Source organism: Emydura macquarii, unplaced genomic scaffold, assembly GCF_026122565.2.
Source record: "Emydura macquarii macquarii isolate MOO-44397 ecotype Brisbane River unplaced genomic scaffold, CSIRO-AGI_Emac_v2 contig_2171, whole genome shotgun sequence".
In the NCBI taxonomy this organism is placed as follows: domain Eukaryota; kingdom Metazoa; phylum Chordata; order Testudines; family Chelidae; genus Emydura; species Emydura macquarii.
This window is the reverse complement of record NW_027132308.1, coordinates 3,601,845-3,627,725: the sequence shown is the minus strand read 5'-3', so window position 1 is coordinate 3,627,725 and position 25,881 is coordinate 3,601,845. Positions and strand designations below refer to the sequence as shown.

Below are 25,881 nucleotides of genomic sequence, written 5' to 3'. Positions count from 1 at the left end.
GAAGGGGGATTGTTTGTGTATGTTTAAAAAAAAAAAAAAAAAACATTAAGCAAAAGAATCATGGAGATTTCATCCAGCAAAAGAGGTTCCTTTACAAAGGAAAGCTGAATTGTCTAAGCAGAAAACCCACAAAATAAAAACTTTAAAGGCAAGTTAAGGAATGAATAAAACCTGCATTTAAATAAAACCAAAAAATCCTAAAAAATATTAGGAAAGATGTTTATGAAAAATAACACAAAGAAATTTCACTGTTCACCACTTTACAGGATATTAATTTAAAAGTTCAGTAGATGAGAAGTACAAGAGACCTAGGCCCAAATTCTAGTCCCAATGAAGTCCACAGCAAAATCCCCTGGATTTCATTGGGGCCAGGATTTGTTCATATGCATCAAGTACTGTACAACTGATTTACTGCGCTGGCTTTTTTAAAAACAAATACCACATAGCTGCAATAAAGGTGAATCACTTTCTCTCTAGAAGCTGTATTCTGAAGCTCATTTCCTATAATACATTCTCACCCCCGCATCACTTACTGTTTAAAGATCCATTGGCAAAGCAAAGCTTAAAACACAATTTTTCAATCACTGAGCATTGTGTTTGTAGGTGGGGTTTACCCAGATTCTCTGGAAGCACTTTTCCTCATTATGGCTTTCTCCCTTTTCCCCTTATATTACTTCCATTGGAGCTGTTTTATTATTCGTACTGATTTATTTTGTAATAAAATTTTGCTTTCCCTAGTCATGAACAAGACAGTTAACAGGCATTGGGCGAGACACTCTACTTAAAACAATGCATGTCTATGTAAACAGAAGTTCTAGACCAGATACGGATGACTGCCACTTTTTGCTTTCCATGAAGCATTACAAGCGACAATATAGAATTACTTCTGGTTTTTCATTCCAAACATCAAAGATAAAAATGTTTTAAATATATGTGACAAATCAAAAATAAAAATACTACAAAATTACTCCCAGGAATGACTGGGGAAATTAAAAACAAATAGAAAAAATAGAGCTCTATTTATTCAATATTACTCCTCTGTTTAGTTATGAATATAGAGGGAGAAATAAATGCCTTTATAGATACACCATTTTCCTTTCATAAATACAATGCAAGTCTGTATCATCATCATGAAAATTCAAATTGCATTTGACAGTCCTAACCCATCATGTTGGCAACAGAAACTGATAACCTACAGAACGGAAGGCGGGGGGGGGGATGATATTTGTTCAGAGTTTATGGGGAAGCGTTAAAGTAAAAAGCTGAAAGAGATTTTTATTTTTTTTTAAGTTGGAAAAGATCAGCGCAAGTGATTCCTTTCAAATACTATCCACAGCTTGGGCACATAGCCCATTGTGATGTTCCCACTCTGCTCCGACCTCCTTCCTGTTGAATGAAAGCTGCCAGGAGGCATTTTAGCTCATTGCCATCAGGTGCTGGATCCCACCTGCCATGTAAGATGATGGGCCATATGTGGGCAGGCAAAGTATCTGGAACTGCTTGCAGAAAGCACAATCAATTAAAAAAAGTCATCTGGATTGAGTCCCCGGAATGACTCATCTTGGCAGAAACAAGACTAAAAAATGTTATGGAGAAGAGGCACAGGACCAGAGGAAGAGCTATTGACTCAAATGTAATCAGCGCGGGGGAAAGCCGCCCCTGTGGGTACCTCCACGGCCCCCTCTGAATCCACCCCTTTCACCCCGGAAATTAGTTCTGTTCCTCTCTCTGCCTCTCTCTCCCCGGCCAGCTGAAGTCCCGCCTCTTCCTCCTCCCCTTGGAGCTCCACCTCCTCGGTCCGACTTGGATTTTGGAGGTGGTGACTTAGGTCGAAGTCTCTCAATCTCTTCTGTACAACCAGTCAGATGGGAATTTGGAGCAGTGAAGTAGGAGGCATAGGTTTCCACATTAAAGTTACTGTTTGTGAGGGTTGGTCCCACAGTCAGCCAGCCTAAAGGAAAAACAGAAGATAAAAATTTAGCAAGAGCAGCAAACTGAATTTTATGCTTTAAGGACCGACTCTTTTTTTCTTAGTATCTTCATGGGAATGTTGGCTAAAGCTCGGAGTTGATAGCAATGTTTTCTGCAAAATAGTTTTGTTAGGTCTGTAAGAAGAAGCCAATAGCAGAACTCTCCTTAAAAAAAAGTATGCATGGGAAAGGTCACATTTCCATAAATTGGCAACATTTCAATTTGAAATTTACACTGGATTGAGTGAAAAACTGGGTGAGGTAATATCTTTTATTGGACGAACATCTATTGGTGAGAGAGACAAGCTTTTGAAATCCACACAACTCTTCTCTTTCATCAACATAAGTTGGTCCAATAAAAGATATTGGACCCATCTCCTCTCGCTCATATCCTGGGATAAGCACAGCTACAGCAACACTGCAAACAAGTGGGTTGAGCAGTCATGTATGTGAATGTAGTCCTTAAATTGACTAATGTACATAAGAATGCAAATACCACTCAGAGAAAATGAAGTTACCAAAAAGATATTCAGTTTCAGTGTGTACTGTACCTCATGATACTATGAGCTGTATAAGTGGTTCAGTACTTTTACCCACCAAAGAGAATTCCTGGAAATTGAACTTCCAGTTACATATCACTTACTAATGAGAAAGACAGGATTTAGTGGACTGAGTGCTAGCAGCAAGGAACAAATTAAAATCCAGGCTCCAATACTGACTTCCTAACCTTTGCAAAGTCAACTAAAACTCTGCATCACTCCCTCCCCTCCCAACTTTAAAATGGGGAATAAAAATATTGGTTTGGTTTACATCCCTCAGAGTGGTGCAGGGATTAATTAACAGTTATTTGCAAAGCATACTGAAGATGAAAAATGCTACTTAAGCACTAATCATCACTGGCTAGTAAAAGTGTGCTCTGCCAATTTTTGCCATTGCCTGAATTAACGAAAAGAGAGGTGGCCACTGTTATTCTACTGAGCTAATCATATTGTAATTAAGTATACAATACAGTTCCAAAGACCATGAGGGCTTGTCACTAGCTTAAAATACAGAAGCAGCCAAGGCGGTGAGTAAAACATGAGATTAACAAAGTTATGTGAAACTCTGCAGTACAGTCAGTCAAAAGAAACCTCAAGGGCACAATGTTCTCTCCCCCTCGAAGATATATGTAACAAACAAATTAAGATGGAGAATGCCATCTAGAGAACAGATGAAGGCTGACTAGATATAACAGAAGCTGGTTATTCATTTATGTAACGTTACTGAAAAAGCCAGACTACCCTTTTGGAGTGGGCTCAGAATGCACTGTTTGCAGTTGTATCATTCTCCTTCTCACCACAACTGGAATAATTTTGTCTATATATTATAAGCAAGCCTTATCTCTTACGAATGGCAAAACATAACATGTCTGAGTAGTGTAATGCACTTCCCTAGTTTAGTCAAAATTAGTTACTTCCATTTACTGCAATACATTGTTTTAATAAGAAAGCTACTTAAAGAGTCCATAGATCGCAGCTTTGGAAGTTCCTTCACAAGTATGCATTTTCTTTTTTTTTAAATGTGTTACTTCCCTGAACAAGTTGCTTAATATTCAAAGCTCAGGTAATGGGATATACAATCTTAGCACTGTCATTAACCAGGGTATGACATTCAAAAGAGTAACAGCCGGAGTGGGCTGATTTTAACCATCTTAAGAATGTTGCCAGATGGCAACTATTTCTCTTGCAACTACAATGCTTTTTTTAAACCAAATAAAGTTGGGTTACCAAAATCCACTTTTTGTTAGACCCTATAAGGTTAAAATGCATCTACTAGTGGTGCAAAACTGGGTAATTAGTGTGCATGAGAATTAATTCTATTCTAAGCCAACATGTTTCTCCTAGTGAAACTGCATTTCATATATGAAAGTGATGATGGGAAGGGTCAATGAAGGAAATGTGCAAGACTCTAGACTGAAAGTAACCTCAGAAGGTCTGATGCATTCACTGGTAATTTTTAGATTAGGCACATCGTGGATGTTGTAGTTTTAGATTTGGAGCTAATACAGGGATGAGTCTTAAAGTGCTGGCAATGCCATTCAAGTTCACATGGCTATTCAATGTAGAGTGAGTTAAAACAGCCTTTTGTGAAAGAAGACATACATTGGTCATGGTTTTGACAAGGTGTAAAAGGCCATCATAGTCCAAGTATTTTATCCGAAATTAGCTCAGCAATAATGAGGAAGGCAATTTAGAGCTGGTGAGGACGTCTGATGTTTGTTAAAAGCATCTCTCTCCCTCTAAAAGCAACAGCTGCCACAGACTTTCCACATTCAGCTGCTTTTTAGTGATTGCCTGGTTGGTGATGTGGGAGGAAATCTGTTCTTAATCTATTTGAAATCTATCACCTGACCTGGGACACATCTGCTTAAAAACCTCTTTAGGATATATTCACATGGATTAGAATTTACAACCAGCAGAGTGTGTTATTTTCTGCCTTGCACATGATAAAGACATTCACTTTCCAAAGCTGCTGTACAGTTTGCTGTGCTATTTCTTTTTTAAAAAGAAATCTGACAATAGAGAAAAGACACCTCAAAATGGCTTTAAAAGGTAAAACATATTTTGGTTTTCCAACTGAGAGCCTGAACAGTTTAAGCACAGACATATTATACTAAAAAGATATTATGAAAAAACTTGTAAATGTGGAGTCACAGCATTTTGTTCATTATTCAAAGCAGATGCAAATATCTGTACATTTATAAAAGACAACTTACTAGTGAGCAATGCTCTCTTGGTCTGTCACCGTACCCTTCACCGGTAGCCAAATGAGCAGCAGCAGAAGCTATAACCCTAAAAACAGAATAACCTCCATACACCACTTCAGCAAGGGAGGGGAAGGTACATTCCTTTGTGTGTATAGTATTCCAACTCTAGACACACATCCTAATCTGCACTTGCAAGTACCTCTCCTATTCTGATCAGTAGTGTGCGCGCGCGTGGGGGACAATAGCCCACGACTAATACTAGGGTACAATTCCTATGCTTCTTCACTGTTGGCAGAGTTCCCCAAGTAGGACAAGTGGTGGAATGATTTCCCCCCATTTTCCACAATCACCAGGATTTGTTGCTTGCAAGGTGGAAGTCTTCTGCCCAATGGATCCTATGTACTCCTGCTGAAAGAGCTCCATTTTGGAATCATCATCAGGAAAATTATTGTGGGCTACAGTTTCTTTCAGTCAGATAAGGAATACTGAAATCCATTTTATTGGACTCTTTAAAGTTAATACGGTGTCTGTGACTAGTGCAGACCTCAGCAATACAGATGTGCATTAGACTAATGTCTCTTTTGTATCAAAGTTTTCTCTCTAAACTCATGAAATTCCATCTTATATGTAAGTTATGAAGGGACAGGACAATTAGATTAAACTTTAACCTATTTGACAAAATAAACAGAACACCTACCTGGTCGGATTGTACTATCCCTTCCAAAGAGATGAAGACGTCTTCTTCCAAGGCAGAAGTGTTCAATGATGTGAAAAATCTCTACAGGTTTTTCTATGTTGCCAATCTCAGGCTCTTCTGTGATAATTAAGTCAATATCAACATTAGCATGGATGAAGTCACCATCTGTACTGCGGCGGACTGTTCCTTTAATACCCATAAGGCAGTGTTCCTAGACAGAACAAAAAAAATTATAGAGGGTCTCTCATCCTGAAGGATTCTAAAGCCCATTACAAACTATATATGTACGATGCAATCATCTCTGGATTTTGAGGACAGCAGCTGATGATTGCACATTACAATAAAGTGTAGGAAATGTTCTAGCAAAAGCCACATGGCAAATCCCTATCTTTGTGATAAATTATCTAGGATTGACCCAATATGAACAGCTTTTAAGATGTTATCCAAAAGAATGGAACAAACAGCAAAGTACCAAAACCCTTCTAAAAAAAATCAGAAAAGACATACTAATTTAAAGTGTTTCTGATTGTGGTCCATTTTCTTAAATTCACGTAGTGCTGCAAGTCAAATTATTCAGAGTCTGAAATAGGAATTTATTATGGACTTCAAAGCTGTTTTGGATTACTACTAAAAGGGAAGAATCATGAAGGGGTCTAAGGTGGAAAAGAGTCTTTAACAGATTACCTCCTGACAGTCAGAAAGCTCAGTGTTTTTTCTCCTTCATTTTATTATGCACTGGCACAAACATTAAATCAAATCATGATGTTAAGATAAATTTTGGAAACTTATTTTCACAAGCTTTCTCCTTTATAGCCATAAAACAGTCAAACAATAAAAGTAACAGAGTAACAGACAGTCCTTCACAAACTTCTTTTCATAGTGTGCCTCTTTTACAAAGCTGGTCTCCATCCACCAATTTCTTTCTGGTAGCCACCATAGCATACCAAAAAAATAAAACCAATGTAAAGTGATCAGTGTATTTTGAATCAAAGAACAGTATAATGCTTGCTGAATTAACTGAAACAAAAGCACTAGGTCTTCTTTTCCTCTGTAACATAATAGGAAGTGACCAACAGAGGGTCTACAAATAGGGAACCTCTTTACTGGATATGAGATGAAATGAGGGCTGTGAATATTAATCTCAGAGTTCTGTTTCTGTGAGTTCTACACTCAAATAAGCAATTTTCCTCAGATCATAAAAAACTGATTTACTAAGCACGACCAGATGGTTCTCAAAAATTGCAGACAGTGTATAATCATTTCCAGATTTTTGGCAGAAAGGTTAGGGCTTAGAAAGTGACTGCAAAAAACAAAGAAAAAGCAATCTATCCCGCATACTGAGCTTACTGACAGCACCTTAGTTTTAGGTTTCACCATTTCTCAGACAAATATTCAAGCAGAATAAGAGGAAGCACAGAAGACCCCTAGGCAAATGCAACAGGCCAAGACTGGTAAACCTGGGGTTTACCAGCACATCAGTGAAAAACAATCTTTCTAACATAGGGAATATGGTTTATAAATGACTCAGGTTTACATTATATTAATGTGATAAAACCTCTATCAAGACAGACATCGAATTTTTGTCTTAAGTTTTGACACTTGCTACGGTACAGAAACACTATCAATGAATATCCCCTTCTTCATGACTGAGAATTATGAACTTAGCATTCTGACAGATCAGAGTATAAAATTGGATCTAATTTCCTACATTTTCTTGTTATATAACCATTTCTGACACCAAACATGATACCACATTCATGTACACAACATATTACTACAGGAAAATTCTCAGTTACCAGCATTCAACAATCTAACTCCTTTAACAAAACTGCATGAACTTTATCCATCTCAAACACATATAAAAGTTTTAAACCTTTATTCTTGTGTGTGAAAAAGTTGTAAAATATCTGGTATAACAACCACCATTCACAAGAAATAATACACACCCACATATATTTATGTTAGAAAAGCATATAAAGGGCAAGTTCAAATCCCATATAAGACAAAGAAATAGAAGTTGGATCACAGCTAAAATATTAACAATCTATGCATGTCAATTTGGTGATCAGGTTAGTGAAATTTTAAACTGTTATAAGCCAGGAAAGGAGACATGGCTTCCTATAGTCACTAAAACAAATATATGTTCTGATTACTATGTTAAATGAAGTATCCTAAAACAGTTCTTAATGACTGTGGCCTATTTATGATTACCACTAGAACTCTCACATGACACATTGTTAAGCTTTCTAACCTACAACCTATCTTACTACACTACTCATTCAGTACACATCTAAAAGGAGTCCACATCATCAAGGAAATGTTTAATCTGAACCAAAGTTTATTATGCATGCATATGCAATGAGAAGACTCTTCCTTTTGGGACACTGGGAGATAGTTGTAATACAGCGGCAGTCTTTAAAGTCCATGTTCTTTAAAAAAGTAGAAGGGCAAGCCTGTGCATGATTTTCAACAGCATTTTTACTGTGAAAGGTAGATTAGTAATGTGCCTTCTCAGTGCCCATGTCAATTTATAATTGCAAGTTTTTAAAAGGTTAAAATAAACATCTTCAAATAAATAAATAATCAAGTTCTTTAATCAAAATAAGTAATTTAATCAAAAGCTATTCTTCCCAAAAAATCGGTTACAATTCTGATTTGGAAGGAAATTTGTTTCTAAGCAACTAGCATGCTCCAAAATTAAATAAATCGGTTTCCATTCATGACTAATCTAAATCCGAGACCAAATTCCATCTGTCCTTTGAGGAAGTAATGAGAGGAAATGTTTGTGTAGCCAATATTTGCTCACACAACATGTTTTATTTACATTTCAATGGTGGGGTTTTAATATTTGACAGCCTACAAGTCAAAAACAATCATCTCTAATTATAGCAACAAGTAGGCACAATGAAAACAATACAAAATTGTATCTAGCTTCATTGTCTCCCTGCAAGCTGATAGGATGGGAAAGAATTTCTATGAACCCTCTTCCCAGTCTATTTTCATTTCAATGAGACGTGAGTGAATAAGAACATTCAGAAGATTATAAAAGAACTTCATGAAGCAATGTTAGATGTGGATGATGATTCTATATTTACTAAAAAAGTCTAGAATTGGTGAGAAATTTAATTGTTTTTCACAGAATGGGTAATCTATGTAAGAAAGTAAGAAAAATCTAAAATCCTAGCGCCTATTTTTCTGAAACCACAGAGGCCACCAATAGCAATGGAGCATCTGGTGTTTGTTTAGATCAACTGAGGGGGCAGGAGAAAAATTCATCCAGAGCTGTACCTTTGTTCTTTGGAAGACAGCTTTAGGGTCCAGAGTCTTGGTCTTCCCAGGATTGTTTTTATTAGTTTTAATCCAACAAATATCTTCACATCTCCTGTAACCCCACTTGCGAAGACACTAAAATATTTCAAACAAGGATAGTCACAAAGATAAAAGATGCTTGTATTACATCAAACACTAGAAAAATATATTTAAGATTGACTCTGTAAAATGTAATAGGTTTGTCTTTTGTGCTTGTTTGAAGAAGGGGTCAATTGTCAATACATAAAACACTTATCTCCACACTTTCATTTTAACCATGTTCTGATACCAAGTTTCCAAACACAGCTTGCATTCACAGTAGCTGGCTGTGTCTACATCACCCTTTTCTGGAAGTCTCACACCATGGAATTCTCTCTGGTGCAGCTCCTCTGGAGCACTAGTGTAGCTGGGCACTGGCGTTTTTACCTCTGTGATACTGATTTTTTTTAAGAGCAAATCTACACAAACAGTGGTGAAAATGCAGGCAGCTGCCTTAGTCCCATCTACAGCAATGCTCCAGTTGTTGCTACCATTGGTACAGCTGCACTGGTAATGCAACAGTGGGAGACTGCACAAAAAGGAATGTGAACAAAGACACATTGTTTTCTTCAAAAATTGTTGCAAACCTGCTTTGAAGGAAGAAACTGGTGGAATATAATGCCCAGTGTCTGCTAGAACAGACTGAAAAAAAAACCCTGTACTCTGAAATTGTGCTGGCTATTTACCATGCTTGAAAACTACTCAAAATATAACATGATTTTGTTCCACGTGTGACCAGAAGTAAAGCATGCGGCAAAAGTTATTCAGTGAGCCTTTGTTCCAAGATCTAAAATAAAATGTACTGTATAGCAAAGAAATTATTGGCCATATACTGCCCTTCATTTGAATGCAGAACATCTCATAATGGCCTTAGCCTCTCCCTCCTTTAATACAACTAACAAGCACAGCTGCTCTATTCAGCTAAGTAAACTACACTAAGAGAAATGAAAGATTTTAAAGCTCAAAAAAGTTTCTACAGGGAATACAATGATAAAAGATCTGACATGATAAATAGGAGTATGCTTAAACTTAGGGTAATTACACACACACACACACACACACGTAAAAGCTAAAAATTACAACATATCAAAACAGTTATGCTCTAACTTTATACAGATCACTAAAATCATCATCTAACACAGTGGTTCGCAACCTGTGGCTCATGGCTTCTTTCAAAGTGGTCCACTGCTCCCCTCCTGCTGGCTGAAGAAGGAAGTCACTACCTAAGGACCCAGGCGGAGTGCTTTTCCACGGGGCTACAAGACCAGTGCAGGCTCCTTGATACAGCCAAGGGGACAGGAGATCAGCACTCCCCTCCCACTGGCTGTAGCAGGAAGCACAGTAAAGTGCTCCCCCTGGGTCCCTAGGTGCTGGGGTCCCTGCTGAAGCTAAAGGGAGGGGAGATCAGCACTCTCCTCCCCCAGTTCCAACAGAGAGCAAAATGCTCTGCCTGGGTCCCTAGGTGCTGGGATCCCGAGGGAGGGGAGCACTGATTTCCTGTCCCCCAGGCTGCAGAAGGGAGCCAATGCTTAGGGACCCAGTTGGAGCGCACAGGGCTACAGGACGCGTGCGGTTTCCCTGCTGCAGCCAGGGGGACAGGAGATCAGCAAGGAGGCAGCCTCCTCTTTGAATTCCTTCTGTCTGGCTGCAATGGGCGGCAGGAGGGGGCACTGCTGCTGGAGCAGCCAGGACCTACCATGCTTGAGGAGGGGCAGGACTCTAAAAATCAGTGCCTTACAGTTTGGCCTGCACTTCACAGGCCACCCATGGTGACTTAGCTGCCAGGCCATATGCTTCAGTGTGTAGTGACAGTCACTCATCTACACTAGTGCTTTGTCTGTGAGTGTGTGACATGCTGAGTAATTTGTAGGTGTAAAATATTGAATGTAAAAATGAGCACAGTAGCATAAAAATGTTTACTTTAAACATGTAATGATTTATAGTCCTTAATGGTGTATACATCAATACATTTTTTTTTATGAGTTGATAGATTGGTGGCCCTTAAAAATGGTATTTGTGGCCCTCGAGCCAAAAAGATTGGGAACCACTGATCTAACATGTAAGAGCTTATCCTAGTTGTAATATGACAACACTAGAGCCATCTTGACAACGTTTACTGAAAAGCACACATTCTATTGGGATTTGTTTGGATTTCTGTACAAACAATGACCTCATCACCCAGAATAAGGCATCGTATTCCCACAGCAGCCATGTACAAACTAAAGATAAAACAGTAATGTAGCTCTCTGGAGACAACAGATGTACTCATCCTCAGATATTTACAACTGCCCATCAGGAAAATAAGGGTTAATGCTGGATTCATTTCCCCTCTGTACCACTCCCAGTAACAAAAAGCCCTTCAGTATTTCAAACTGATAAGTCTATGCAAAGAAAAGAGACCATCATAGCCTTCTTGAGTAAATGTTTATTTTGCCTCAGTCTAGGTTTGGTTTAAAGTATGTTCTTACCACTCTGCCAAGATCCAGACCCTCCCCTGAGCCACACCACAGAAAGACAAATGACCTTGGGGCTGCAATCTCTTCAATTTCCAGTTTCATAATCTACAAAAACAGAATGGGACAAAATGTTAAATACTTTCTGAATTAAGTTTGTTTAGTATATATATGATATGGTCACAGATTATATCAGAAAGAAAATTTACCATACACATTTCTGATGTTTATCTAAATCCTCATTCTCTTCACTGATGTTACTTTGAACATACTTGCTGAAGTATGGGGGGGGGAAAGCGAGCAGCAATACCAGCCTCTCTGGGCATGCAGGCCAGATTTCTTACATGGGCACAGAAGGAGTGGTGGTGCAGAGGTTAGGGGTGAAGGGGGAGTGAGGAGCCAATGGGAGCCAGGAGCAATGGGGGGCACCCATAGGGTGGAGGGGTCACCGATACAAAAAATTGAGAACCACTGCTGTAAACCCCTTATCTATCATTTCTGCGCAGTTGTAATAATTCATATTAAGCATGCCACGTAAGACATCTAAATGAAAGGTCAATCTGCTAAAACCCACTGTGCTGTCAAAATATGCATATTGCTAGTACGTATCAAGTTATAAGATTTTGCTGTAATTACAATATGTTATAAGCTTGCTAGTAACAGCAGAGGAGGCACCCCTGCCCAGGAGAAGTGGGCAGCCATCAGCCAACAACCAACAAAAGAGTTGTAAACAAAGGATTTATGACACAATGATAGTTGCACAAGATTATACAAGACAGATTGCTCAACTCTATGACTCATGGAAGGGATAGAAGCAACCTTGTGGATCGCAGAAACCACTTGATGGTGTGTCTTCTCCACATTGAGGGAGGGGCGAACCAGGTGATAAACTTACTGGCCACACTTCCGACCAGGACAGGGCAACTTCAGGGTGGAGGGCAGGGAACTGGGGAAGATTGGCCGGGGCCTTTCTCTGTGAGATTTGTAGTGGTTTAGAGAGTATTCATGCAATCTAGCTGGGCGTAGGGAGCCACACACTGAGTGATAACAGCACCTGGAAGGTTTTGCTGCTTGTCACTAGCAAAGCAGTGTAGGAGACAACCAGGCTAGGGAGTTAAGGGGACATAGGGATACCCCAGTCCAAGGTGGCACTTCGGGGGACCCATCACAGTACGATATGACTGTTTCGAACCCATTCATTACAGATGGATGCAAGTTTGGGTTATCTATTGTCTCTATGTTACTTTTGCCTTTCATGTGTGCCCACTGAACGCCTGCACCTGCAGACTGGTCTGTGGCTCTTTGTCTGAGCAGAAGCCATAGCTGTTCTCTCAAGTCATGACAAAGAACTGAGACGCCAAAGGTGAGTAAAATTAAATGACAAGATACAGATGTAACAGAATTCAGTTCCAAGACCCCATCTGTTTTCCTAGGGAGGTTGACAGATGGGATAAATGAGGGGAAATTAGGTAGTTCAGAGCTAACTGAGGTTAGAACAAGTTGATTTTCTTCCTCATTAAGACCTTTGTATGTCATTATGTTTGGGTGGATGGCTTTTAAAAAGTGTATTTTATGTCTAATTTTCCTAGTGCTAACAAAGGCAGAGTACATAAATTTAAATAAAATAAATACTACAGTAAACATGACTGCAAAGGAAAAAAAACTGGACTTAAATACCTTTTTTGCTCCTTTACAATATATAAAGCCTGGAAAGTTGTGTCAAGAAGCTTCTTCCTTTGTTTTTTACATTAGAAAAGTCTATGGTGACTTAACATTTAGTAAAATGATGTAAGAGAAACCGAATTAAGGAGAAGAATTTTTTGTCAGACATTTCAGAATTATGGTGGGCTTTAGTTGCTTTTTTGTTAATACCTATTAAACTCCAAAACTTGGGAGAAAACTGAATCTTTAACAGACATCCTATCACACTTCTTCAGTTAAGGAGAAAGTGATCCTAATACACATCTGAGACCTCCCCAAGAAGTCTTCCAGCAAAATCAGGAAAGACCAGAATGGATATTCCTAAGATTTCTAAGGTTAAAAACAAGCAGCAAAAATGAAGAGGCTTTTTTTGGATGAGGGGCTTGTTTTAAAAATCCTTTCAGGCATTCTTTATACATCAAAAAGGGCCAAAAATTGGAATGTCTGTCTGTCTGTCTGTCAGTCTATATATAAATAAAGAGAGACAGACACGTACCCACACATAATAATTAAGACCTTAAGTTTTTATAAGACTTCACTTTTCTCAAACAGATCCTATGTAAAAATGTTGTACACCCAAATCTACACTTCAATCTACTTTATAAATATCCTTATAAAGACCTTTTGAATGGTAAGAAAATGAACTTACATCATCCCATGTCCAGCACTTTTCATTGGCTGTGATGCCAGTCTCTCTGTAGTATTCTTCCAATGGAGGTTCCAGAAGAATCACATCAAATTTGGACTTTAGTTCTCTAATATCAAAGGCTTCCAAGTCTGCTTGTAAATACCTATTTAAAGAGACCATAAACTATGACAAATTGTTTGGAGAAGGTAGAATTGCAGTTCTCAAAATTCCCACAGAGCGGCTGCGGGTGATCAGTGGAGAGATGTGTCTCCTTTTGATTTCCAGGTGCTACAATGCATTAAATACATGTAAAAATGCATTAAATTTACCTTCCACATAAGCAAGTGCTGTAGTGGCTACACGGATGTTATGGAATAACAAATAGGATACTAGGAGGTCCCCAAGCATAGTTTACATCATTACACTATGAAAGTTGAACACTACTGAACTAACGACACTTTCAAGGAGGAGTCCTTCTCTTAAGAGGCAGCAGTGAGGATTGATGGGAAGCGAGTAGGGAATAGGGCTAGACAACTGTTCACACATGATCTGGTACAACATCAAGGTACAAATAATTTACATGGAATGTTTTTGAAAAATATTTCCATGTAGGAAATAAAAACCAGTTGCTGCTCAGCTATGATTGATTTTGGTGTGGGAACAGTACATATAAAGTGACAAATGACAACCCTAAAACAACACAGTTTCTATCTGCACTATATGAATTCTGCATATGTGGAGGGCAATTACATTCTCTGTATTGGGAATGCAGTTTTAAACACTATTAGAAATTTTGCTTAGCAAGTGGTTCGTGGGATTCAAATGTGCAGATTTAATGCTTTCCTGCCCACATATATCTTCTCCTCCTCACCAGTTGCTAATTATTGTTCTAGGTTTGTGAAAAATTAAATTTACAATATCATAAAAGTCTTGCTAGGTTTGATTTATGGAATAATATCCTTCCTGGCCATATGCAGGAAGTTCTGTTTGGTCTATTTAGGGAATGCCAGCTGGATTTTACCAATTTCAGTATCAGGGAGCTAAAGAGTGATGGAACTCAAAACGAAACCATTATCTTCGAACAGCATGATTATTTTTAATCTTTATTAGCCAACAATTAAGGTTAATGTGTACCATCTTCACTAGGTTTCAGGGTTAACGCTTACTGAGCTGAGAGAGGGTAATCCATTGGTTCCAAAATAATAACCAAGAAGTATGAGTTTCAATCAGACTATTCAGATTCGTAAGGAGTGCAGATTACACTTTCTGGGTACAGATTAAAGCCAACACAAAATTGTATCAGCACACATTCATAAGGTTCAAGCAAGGTCTAGAAAAATAGCATATTTTAAATTACAACTGAAATTCTGCAGGAACAAGCAGGTAAACAGATTTCTTTGTGGTTTGAAACTACACTTTACTATGTCAGACTTTGCCATACATATTCCTCCTTTTTGGCTGCCACATGTAGGTTTACATCTCAGTGAGGCTGAAAGCACAGACTAGAAAAGAAAGCTTCTTCAAGCTTCATGAAACATCATGCTCTGGTAAGAAAATCTACTTTATATACAGACATCAATTAAAAGCTAGATTAAATGATACAAAATAAAATGGTTGCATTCCGTTTAGGTTTCAGTGATTTAATTTATATTAACAAATCAGAAATAGAAAGTGCAAATCTTAAACAGGTGCTGAAAGATAAAAAGATTTGTGGAGCAGACAGCTAATATTAAGATTGTCTGGAGAGCAGAAACCGGTTTCTAACAAAAACACTTACATCGGGGGAGTGTTAGATTTAGATATTAGCTCGTCCTTTAGTCTGATGAGCTCTCTAAGTTTGGGATATTCTTCAAACCTGTCTGCTAAGCCTGAGGAAAATAAGAAAATGTGTTAATTTTCAATCTATTCTGTGAGAATGAAACCTGTACAGACAGCTAGCAGACAACCCCATCAAGTATTTTGAAGTAGACCCACATATTTTAGTAACTCACCATGTTTTATTTAAAAACAAAACAAAAAAACAACCACCACTTCAACACAATCAACAACTTATTCAGGTTTGTCCAGTACTTTATAAAAGCCTGCTATCCTCATTCAGTCACCCACCCCCAAAATTACTGAATATTCCAATGCACTGAACTTTTCTACAATAATCAAATGTAGAAATATTAGAAAAGACTATGAATGACACCTCATCCAAAAATCTCCAAATCTTTCTGGAAGCCCATGATTTACTTTCGCTCAAATTAATTTGGGCAAAAGACATACAGTGGAGTTGTTTTATGTTTTTTTCTGCAATTTTAGTTTTTAAGTTTATTAAGTATAATAAAGCAGGGTCAACACAAACATTTATTAGTAATTAATATATATTACTGTCTCTAGAACAACTGTTTGACCTTTAAAGACTACTTCTAATAGGCAACTGACTACAGCTGGTCCCTTAGGCAGTCATTTGAGCCACTTAATTACTTAATTGTAATTGTAACACTACCAGACGTGCACTCACAGACGTTTCATATAAGTTTTCATTTCTTAGTTACTTAGGCTTAATTTTGGCTCTGGTATGTGTAAGATACAGACCTTGTTATGTTCTCAGCATTTAAACACTAGTTGTGAGCACTGCTCCCTATAGTCCCCTTCCAACAACATTAAAAAAGATAAATGGAAATATTTTTGTAAATCCTATTAATACCCTAAATATGAGAAAACAAAAAGATCCTGATTGTAGTTCCTTCCCCCAAATGAATATTAGCTTAACTTTACGAGTGACCTGCAAAGTGTCTCTTTTTTGAATTTGTTCACTTTGTCAGTTTATGAGATTTGGGAACCATAAAGATTCACTTCAGCTTTATTTTTGTCAAAACTCCTATCCTGATTATTTTAATTAAAAATGGTGACTCTGGTCCCTCCCTTCAATTTCATGGAAAAATTGGTAACCAAGGACATGCAAATAGCATCTTTTTCCCCCCCTCACAAACATATATTATTTACACATTGCATTAAACCAGTTATGTTTTTAGTTACAGCTGCTACTTCGTTGCCTTCCAGCACACTGAGTGTGGGAGGTGGAAAAGCCAAACACTCAGACAAGCAGGAACTCAAGCCAACTGAAGGTAAAGATGATCTTCAAGGATGAATAAAGGACTATTCAAAAGTAAAACTAAAACTAAAAAAGCAGGAGATAAAGTTGATCTTGCAATAGAAGGAATCAATGGAAATGAGCCAGTGCTGCTGAGGCAGTCTGCAACTTTTGAGAGAAATATATCAAAAAGTTACTTGCAGGATTGCATCTAAAATATGGTTTGGGTCTACATACATGTTTGATATTCAATTGGTAACTATGATCAGCTAACAGTGTGTCACACCTACCAGCTGCCTCGTGTGGCACACAACTCTCTTCCTGTAATGGTTTAGTGTATTTGTTTCAGAAACAGGACACCACAATCATGTCCATGTAATCAGTTTGGCCAATCCGCCTTTCTCCCAGTTCCGAATAGCAGGACATCCCAAAGTGTATTGCCTCACATCCTGTTGTGCACATATCCTCTGGGCACTCTATTCCCAGCTGGCACTCTGAATACATGCATAGCGTTGATTAGAAGGATTGTCCAGTGGCTAGGGCACTAGCCTAGAAACTGAGGGAGACAGATTCAATTCCCTGCTCCACCACAGACTTCCTGTGTGAGCTTGAACAAGTCAGTCTCTTGGTGCTTCAGCTCCTCATCTGTAAAATGGGGATGCTGCATAATATATTAAAACAGGGTGGATATGAAATGGATTTTTAAAAAGATTTATTTAAATTGGATTTTTTTTATATGAAATAATCTTTTCAAAATAAATCTGTTTAAAATGAAATCTGAATTTAATACAAAATATTAAAATTATAATATCTTAAAACATTAAAATAAAAAATAAATATGAATCCATGAACTTCTACCAAAAACTCTGAGGCAAAGGCTGCTTTTTGATATAAAGAGCACAGTGAAAACATCTAACTTTTGAGGTCAAGCTTTATAACTAAGACCCAATAGGTCATATATTGTATTAATGGCTTGATCCTGTGGGGGTGCGCCAGGGGCTGTGCTACTGGGCACAAGAAACTGGCAAAGTCATCGCAGGAGACACCATCATGCATCTGATCAGGATCATCCATTGAGCTCATATGTGTGGCCTCATACAGTACTTGTATTTTATAGCTTCTCCCTACTCAGGCTCTGACTGGCTCAGTTCTTAAATTATGAATATTTATAATACCACCTACCATGTACACTCCTACTCATGAAAAAAAACACTGATCTGTCCAGTAACCACCAGACTGTGTTTCTGGATGGTTCTAGGTACTTCCAGTAAATGGCCTTGCTCTGTGTCCTTGTATGTGGATACAGAAAGAGATACAAATAAACAGAAATCCATTAATTTCTCAGCTGCCTCCTTCTCTGTCTCTAAACAAATAAAATACTTCAGTGCAAGAGACACAAAGTTTACAGGAGCAGAAGTCTTGGATTGTTGTTAGTTCTTTTGTTTTTCTGGGGGAAGGCATGGCATAGTTATGTAACACAGGAGAAGGAGCAGAATGTGCAACCAGAAAGGAGCAACACTGTGGGTCAAAGCAGGACACTGTGGGGAAAAAGGGACAATATTCTTCACAGAATTGAGTCTCATGTTGATTTCTACACCTGGGAACTGGAGGAAAAAAACTGCCATGGCTACAGGTCAGATTTGGGAATATTTTCAAGAAATTCCATGTATCTCTGGTTATAAAAAAGAATATGTGCCAAATGTTAACAGTAGAACAAATATCAGAATGAAACTATGAAAACTTCTCCTCAGAAGGCAATGCCTTTGAAGATGATGATGATGACATGGACATGTCTGAACAATCTTGATCAACTGGGTAATAAACTTATTTTTTCACCATTCTTACGGACTGCCTACCATGTCTTATCATGCTAGTAAATAACAGATTATTGTCATAAATTTGTGTTTAGAGTGGATTACTTACTTATGAATTTCAAAATGTTTGTGTTCAAAATGTAACTGCATGTTAGCTTGTTGTGGGACTATTTAGCAATTATATTTTTACGGTTACTGCTGGACTTCTGAAACCATTTTTTATATCGTAGTATAATCAAATATCTTAGGTGAAGATTTCTGTTCAAAAGTAAAGTTTTATTAGGCACTTATGAACTTTAACATTTAAAAAATGTTTTTTCAAGCTATTTGGTACATTCTTAAAAGGGTTTAAGTAGATTTAGATAATCCTTATGATGTATTAATTATTTTCCCTCTAAAACTGGGTTTAAAATAAATTATATCATTTAAACACTAGTACAAACAGATGTAGGAGGAGGGATCTTTCATTTACAATCTCTTTTTAAAAGCAATACACTGAACAACACTATGAGTGACTTTTTTTTTTTTTTTTTTTAATCATTTTGTTTCAGGATCCAGCTTAGAGTTAGGGCTTATGAATGTCCATCATCTGCAATACCATTAACTGCAGATCTGGCTGGTACCACCAGCAAAGCTGCAACTGAACATACATCAGGCAACATGTTACCTGTATCAAAAAAGACTTTCTTCATCATCCGGTAAAATCATAGATGAGTTTGTAATACGGACCAGCAAATTCCAGCAAGTCTCCATAGATGAAAAGATTGCTCGGTTAATTTATTAATTAAATTTTCCTTTTTGTCTTGTTCAGAACAAACATTTTGTTGATATATTTCAATCATAACCATCAAGCTATGTTCCCCACTCTACAAAATGGACATTGCTATAAGGTTTCTGAATACAGAGTATGAGAAGGAAACTGAACAGTGTGAGAAAAACTGATGGGAAATTCATTACTCTGAGTCTTGATGGGTGAGCCAATGTACACAATAATCCAAAAATATGTAATTGTGTGATGACAGAAGATGGGATTGTGTATTTTACAGAAACAACTAAAACATCAGGAAATACAGAATATAACAGTAGCAGCAGTAAAAAGCTTTAAGCGATAATAAACTGTGGACAAAAATTCAAGCATCAAGTGCGTAGCTTTGCCACAGACAATGCTGCAAATGTAACAAAGTCAAGAAGTAATCTAGAAGAAGATAATGAAGGGAACCTGAAATTTAAATCAAATGAGAGTAGTACTCATTTGATACATCTTTTAGCCAAAGACTTCCAAGTACAACTCCAGGAATAAAGGAAAGTGTTGCTGAAATTGCAAATTCTTCAGTAACAACCATTTCTTGCCAATATTCTCAATCCAAAGTACGAGGGTAGATGCCTAACCACTGAAGATGCAGTTGCTTTGACATGGGCATCGCCAATCGTAATAAATTTCAAGGCTAGAGGTGAATCATTCAAAACAGTATACTTTGTTGATGGTGTTTTAAAGAAATTCACACCACACTGAACTGGTGGATGTCACTAGCTAAGCACCTGGAAACAGTCTGTTGAAGTGCTTAACCAGCTTTTGACAGCAGTGACCTCTTCTGCAGGCACATAGAGAATATTTTCTTCATTTGAACTAATTCATACAAAGTTGAGAAATTAACTGGGAGTTGAAAGGCAGAAAAACTTGTCTCTCTCTTCCAGTCTAAGAACTGAAACAAAGAGGGAGGGGATGAGACTACTAATTTTAAAAGTTTGAAGGACAGCTCACTTCGGAGATTGTCGTCTCATTTTCAAGAGACTTAGGAACTGAAGCTCAAGTGACTTTCACTTAGGCATATTTGAAAATTTTCCCAGGTTGATCTAAATAATCACTTTAATTCACTGACTATAGTTAATCCAGCTGTTCCTTTAGTAAATCATTTAGTTGTAAAAATGAAACATATATTAATAAGAGAAGTGTATATACCCAAAACATTTAAGATTGTTTTGTTCATATAAAGTAAATTTTATATGCTGTTTTGTGTGTTTAATTAAATTCCAGTTACCATCCTAATGCAGTTTGATACAAATCATGAGCAAAAACCTAATTACCTAGTAAATGACCAACACACTGAAAATGTACCATTAATAATCTGAAAATATTAAGATACATAATTGCTTAAGTAAACATTTATAGTCATAGTGTAAGCTCTAGGTAGCAAAAAGATATACCAAGTCTAGAGTAAAGGCTCTATTTAGTTGTAAATTAACATGTTTTAATGGTTATAATCGACCAATGAGAATGGATTTTTCTTTAGAAAATAAAGTACAAATGGAAAAGCTGATTACAATCAATGAAGTAAAGCAAGACTTTTCACTTTGTGATTTAAATCACCTTGATTTGAAATCAATCCACTCTGTACTAAAGATTGTGAGGCAGTCAGATACTACAGTGATGGGGGCCCATATAAGTATCTAAGAGAGAGATTTCCTTGAACATACTAACATAACAGAGCTAGACTACAAGGTAGGTGCAAAAGCACAAATATGGTTGTGACGCCTGAAGAGCTGCCACATAGACACAAACTGGGACTGCGTCTATGACTTTAACTAGTTACTGAACTTTTAATTAAGAGTTTTAAAATGTATTAAATTAAATATTGATATTAAAATTTTTAAAAACCCCAAAGTCGCAGTACTGTACCTATTACCAGAGAGAAAAAACAGGTTACCAATGACCTTTCCAGTCTTATGTCTGCAAAGTGTAAAGCTCTAGGGAAACAGTTGTCTATTGACTCCTTTTACTTGACCCTGAACACATTTCTTCACTACAGAAGAGTCCAATTGCACATAACACCTCATGGGAAAAACTCCATCAAATTCCATTCCATTTACTTCTGTATTCCTTTTATGACTACACAATATGTCAGAGCAAATATCGACAAGGTAAGCTATCATTCACTTATCTTCAGACACACATTATTCATTACTCTCTCTAATTGGTAAAAATAACGAAATAAGTATTTCAAGCACATGAACGTCTCACACACTCTGGATATACAGAAACCTGACTCGGAATATGCAGATGTAATGATGAGTGCTAATCAGAGCTGTCAAGATGAATATACTGTTTATCCTGGAAAGCAGTTAGTTGTCTAAAATCTCTTACTTCAATATCTTATGCCAAAAGTTTGTTTGAAGTGTTCAGAAGGTGGTGATAGGGAATATGTTTATACTGAGGTGGCACTAAGATGTCACAATTAAGATGTGCTAAGAGCTGTACAAACACATGATCCCTTTATTGAAAATCTTACAGTCTTATAAAGCACTAATTCAATACCAGATAAAACAAGTTGCCAAGAGACATCCATGTTGGAGGACAGGACCAAAGGATGTTACTCTAATTTTACAAACTCAAACCACTGAACCAGTTAGCCCTTAAACAGCACTTTTCAAGCAACAGGGCAAATTCAGCACTGGCCTGAACATGTGAAACTACATTGACTTAAATAGGCATGCTCTCCTAAACTAGTAACAAATTTGGCCTAATAATGAATTCTCAGTACTTACCTACTTTACAGAAGTATTATTCCCCTTTTATATTTAAGGAAAATGCACAGATGTCAGATGCGCTCTCTGAGGCAACACAGTGAAGCCAATCGCTAAGTGAGGATTAAAAAACAACTGTTCATGGGACCCAGGGACAGTTGATGTGTCCATTAGACTACACTGGAACATTAAATTCAATCCAACAGCTCACCAGTCAAAAGGTTTTCAAAACTAAATGGTTTAAAATAAAGTGTGTTTCATCTTCCAACCTTTATATAACTGATGTGACAGAAAAATAGTCCAGGTAATTTTATAAATGGAAGAACAGGGAGAGAGACTCTCTTCCACTCCCTGTCTTATTTTTGATACCAAAATAAGAGAGCATGCCCAAATATAAGCAATTATGATTGGGGGGGAAGTGGGGAGAGAAAGGGGTGACGCTATATTACAGCAAAGAGCAAGAAACTCTGTTATTTGATTGTTTGGGCTATTCTGACATACCCACATCTCTGATAAAGTTCTGTGGCCTGTGTCCTGTATCCACAAAGTGTTGACAATAATCATTGTGAGGATTTAAGCTCTGCGTTCCCTATTAAAAAAAGGAACAAAGATGGGGGAGAAATTATTCAGGTCATGCACATTTCCAACTGATTTAACGTACCACATGGCAAAGACTTTCTAGCTTACAAAATACTGTTCTGCCCCTTCCTCAATATGTCATTCTACACTGTAAAGATACTGCATTACATAAGTTATGCATTACTATACATTTTAGCCACTGATGCAGAGAGCCATAGAATCATTGAACCTGTAAGCCTGAAATAGGTCTAAAATAGACAGGCTGATCACATGCACTCTTTAGTCAGATATTGGTCAAGTGATTCTTGGTCATGTCATCCATAAAGACCCTTAGTCAACTTCATAATCAGAGGTATAAATTCATCCCACAAAATATTTCAGTTGCAGAGACAGCTTAATGCAGGGGTTCTCAAACTGGGGAGTGAGACCCCTCAGGGAGGTCACAAGGTTATTATGGGGGGGTTGCGAGCAGTCATCCCTCATGCATGCCGGTAAGGATGGGCATGGCATGGGGGAGGGAGGGGTCATCACTTTTGTGGAGTGGTCATCACAGCCTGAAATATTTTCAAGGGGGGTACCAGCAAAAAAAAGTTTGAAAACCCGTGATTTAATGCAACCATATAATGGAAGAGCAATGACTGCAAGGTGCAGAAGTAGCTTACCTTAAGGAAGGTACTGGAATCTTTGTAAATCTCTTCTTCATAGGGCAGGTTCTCTTCATCTTGATGCAGCTCTACTTCATCCTTTGGAATAAAGCAGATTTTATATGCATGTAGGCACATGCTGTTCCTCTCCTCATTATGATGCCGCTTCTTAATGAAGGAAGAAGTGGGCTGTCTATGAATACAAGCCTCCTGCAACAGTAGATCATGAATGTTTCTAATGCCAGTTTTAGAAAAGAAAAATAACTGATGTTGTCAGAAAGGGCGCGCTTTCTCTCATTACAGAGTTGCTTGGGTTACCAACAAGGCCTTGAAAATTAGTACAAGTAACAAGGTAAGAAGCATCTATAAAGCACCATATATGGGGCTTTACACAACACAAAATAAGATATGTGCTGTCCTGAAGAGATTACACTTCTTTTTACATCTATACACACTAAAATAACCTTTTATGCATGGGAAACTGGCAAGCCGTAGCCCGTTACTGCCCCTGTTTTAATAATCATTACATCCCATCATAAAAGCCAACGCTTCTCCCCAAAAGCAACTCCTTCTCCCCAACCATATCTTTAAAAAGACCTAAGCAACAACAGAACTTGAAGCTTTTACAAAAAGGGTGAATGGGTTACTGTGGATTTAGAGAGGATGCCAACTTCAAAGAACTGCAAGAAATTTCCTTTATCTGTAAAGGTAAAAATTATCTATGTATGCTCCCATTCAAGACTACAAAACTAAAAGGATGCCAATCTGGTATATTCACAATCTAAGACTATGTCTACACTGACGGTGGCGAATTTGCCGCCGTCAGTTTAGGCATAGCCTTAGATTGTGAATTCGCCGCTGTCAGATCGATTTATCCACTTCGATTGAGCGGCAGTGAAGACATGCTCAATCAATCTGGAAGTCGAGCTAATAAAACCACCCCTAAAAAAAGCACAGCGCTGCGTCGACGGGTACACATTTCCTGTTTGTGCAGCGTAGTGGAGACAGCACGCAAAATGGACATTACGAAGCTGACAGGAGTTACGTAAATTACTCTACGTAGCTTGTGTAACTCCCGTCAATTGCTGCCGAATTTGCCAGTCAGTGTAGACCAGGCCTGAAGTACAACAGTATCCAGAGCAGTAGTCAGTTCTGCTCAGTGTATCACTTGTGAACACAAGCGTCTGTCATCTGCCCTGTAAATATAAACCAGATAGGTTTATTGTGCATCTTCAAAATAAGTACACTTGGAGAAAATACAGGACAGTTAACTCTTCTTTAGTTTCATGTTATAATTGAAGACATACAGTAAGGGAAAATGGTTATTTTTGTCTTAAAAATAAAAATGGGTCTACTACAAAAGTTCACTAGGACAGTGATTAAATCTTTGAATCTGGGTATCCCTCACAAGTTAGGTCTCTCTTCCCCTTCCCCCAATATCTTGGTTTTCTGTAGTTATTTAAGTCCCATGTCAATGGTGGTCTGCTCATCTGAAGTTGATTGTGGGATGTAGGCCTTAGACTGCAAACTGCCTTTGGAACAAGAAATGTTTAAATTTTTGTTCATACAGTTTGCCCAGTCAATGAGACCCCAAAACTGACTGGCTTTCACAGAAATACAAATAATAAAACAGGCTACATGGGTAGGGACTGGGATGATGGAATAAGCAAAGGAAAACTTTGCTTCAATCTTCACTACTCTTTTCTCATGCATTTTGCACTTACTATTTTAATATTAAGATTCATTCTAATTTTTATTTCACAAGTCTTACTACCTGTTAAGAACATTGTCAAAGAGGAGAAAAGTTAATCTTGTGGATAAGGCAAAGGACTGTACTCAGGAGTCCTAGATTTGCTTTCAGGCTCAGACAGAGATTTCCTGTAACCTTGACCAACTCATCTTCACATGCCTCATTTTCCTCATGTCTAAAATGAAGACTATACTTCACTTTCTCAGAGAGGATTAATATCTGCAAAATGTACTATGATACTCAAATGGAGGGCATTGTAAAAGTTTTATAAAACTGATATTCCCAACATCTCTCATAGCAGGGACCACATGTTAATATAGAGATTGTTTTCTGGATCACCTACCCTTCTATTCAATTGCATAACATTCCTGTGGAAAGTACGATTGCTTATGGTGAAGTAATATTAAAGATTAGAATGTATTTTTGGCTATCTTCTAAAACAGTTTAGCAGCTAACGGCAAGGAGAAACAGCATCATGTGATCAGTCAGCAGTTCACAGAACACAATTTGAGAAATGCCAATATAAAAATACTTCTATTCCTTAAGCCTAGCAGTTACACTATTTTTTTTTAAATGGCAGAGAGAAAGTCTCAGCGCTACCGACAGGATTTCACAACAACTTTTCAAACATAAAAAAACTGACTTTGTACTAAAAAAAAGTCAGATGCTCTCTATTTACTTTTACTTCAATAATGTTAACATGGCAACTAGACACTTGTGAATTATCTACATAGCTAGTTAAAGCTCTCCTATCTTAAGCAACATGATTTAAATATCAGAAATTCCCAAGTGTCTGGGTAAAGCACTGATTTAGTGCACCCTTTCTCATTTCTGAAAACCTGGGCTCAACCTTGCTTTTAGATTAGTGGTTCTCAACCAGGGAATGCGTACCCCTGACGGTACGCAGAGGTTTTCCAGGAGGTACATCAACTCATCTAGATATTTGCCTA

The 25,881-nt window shown here is 37.7% G+C and overlaps 1 protein-coding gene across 1 annotated transcript in view; it reads right to left on the bottom strand.

Annotated features, from left to right (window-relative positions):
* Positions 1–205: 205 nt before the first annotated feature.
* METTL14 (methyltransferase 14, N6-adenosine-methyltransferase non-catalytic subunit) overlaps positions 206–25,881 on the bottom strand; it is a 30,459-nt gene continuing 4,783 nt past the window's right edge. The window contains exons 4-11 of the mRNA XM_067558689.1: positions 23,200–23,280; positions 22,460–22,547; positions 15,321–15,411; positions 13,565–13,706; positions 11,230–11,322; positions 8,702–8,818; positions 5,414–5,624; positions 206–1,951 (exon numbers count right to left, since the gene is read on the bottom strand). Of these exons, the coding sequence (XP_067414790.1) occupies positions 1,638–1,951; positions 5,414–5,624; positions 8,702–8,818; positions 11,230–11,322; positions 13,565–13,706; positions 15,321–15,411; positions 22,460–22,547; positions 23,200–23,280 (1,137 nt within the window). The 3' untranslated portion in view covers positions 206–1,637. The remainder of the gene's footprint in view (positions 1,952–5,413; positions 5,625–8,701; positions 8,819–11,229; positions 11,323–13,564; positions 13,707–15,320; positions 15,412–22,459; positions 22,548–23,199; positions 23,281–25,881) is intronic.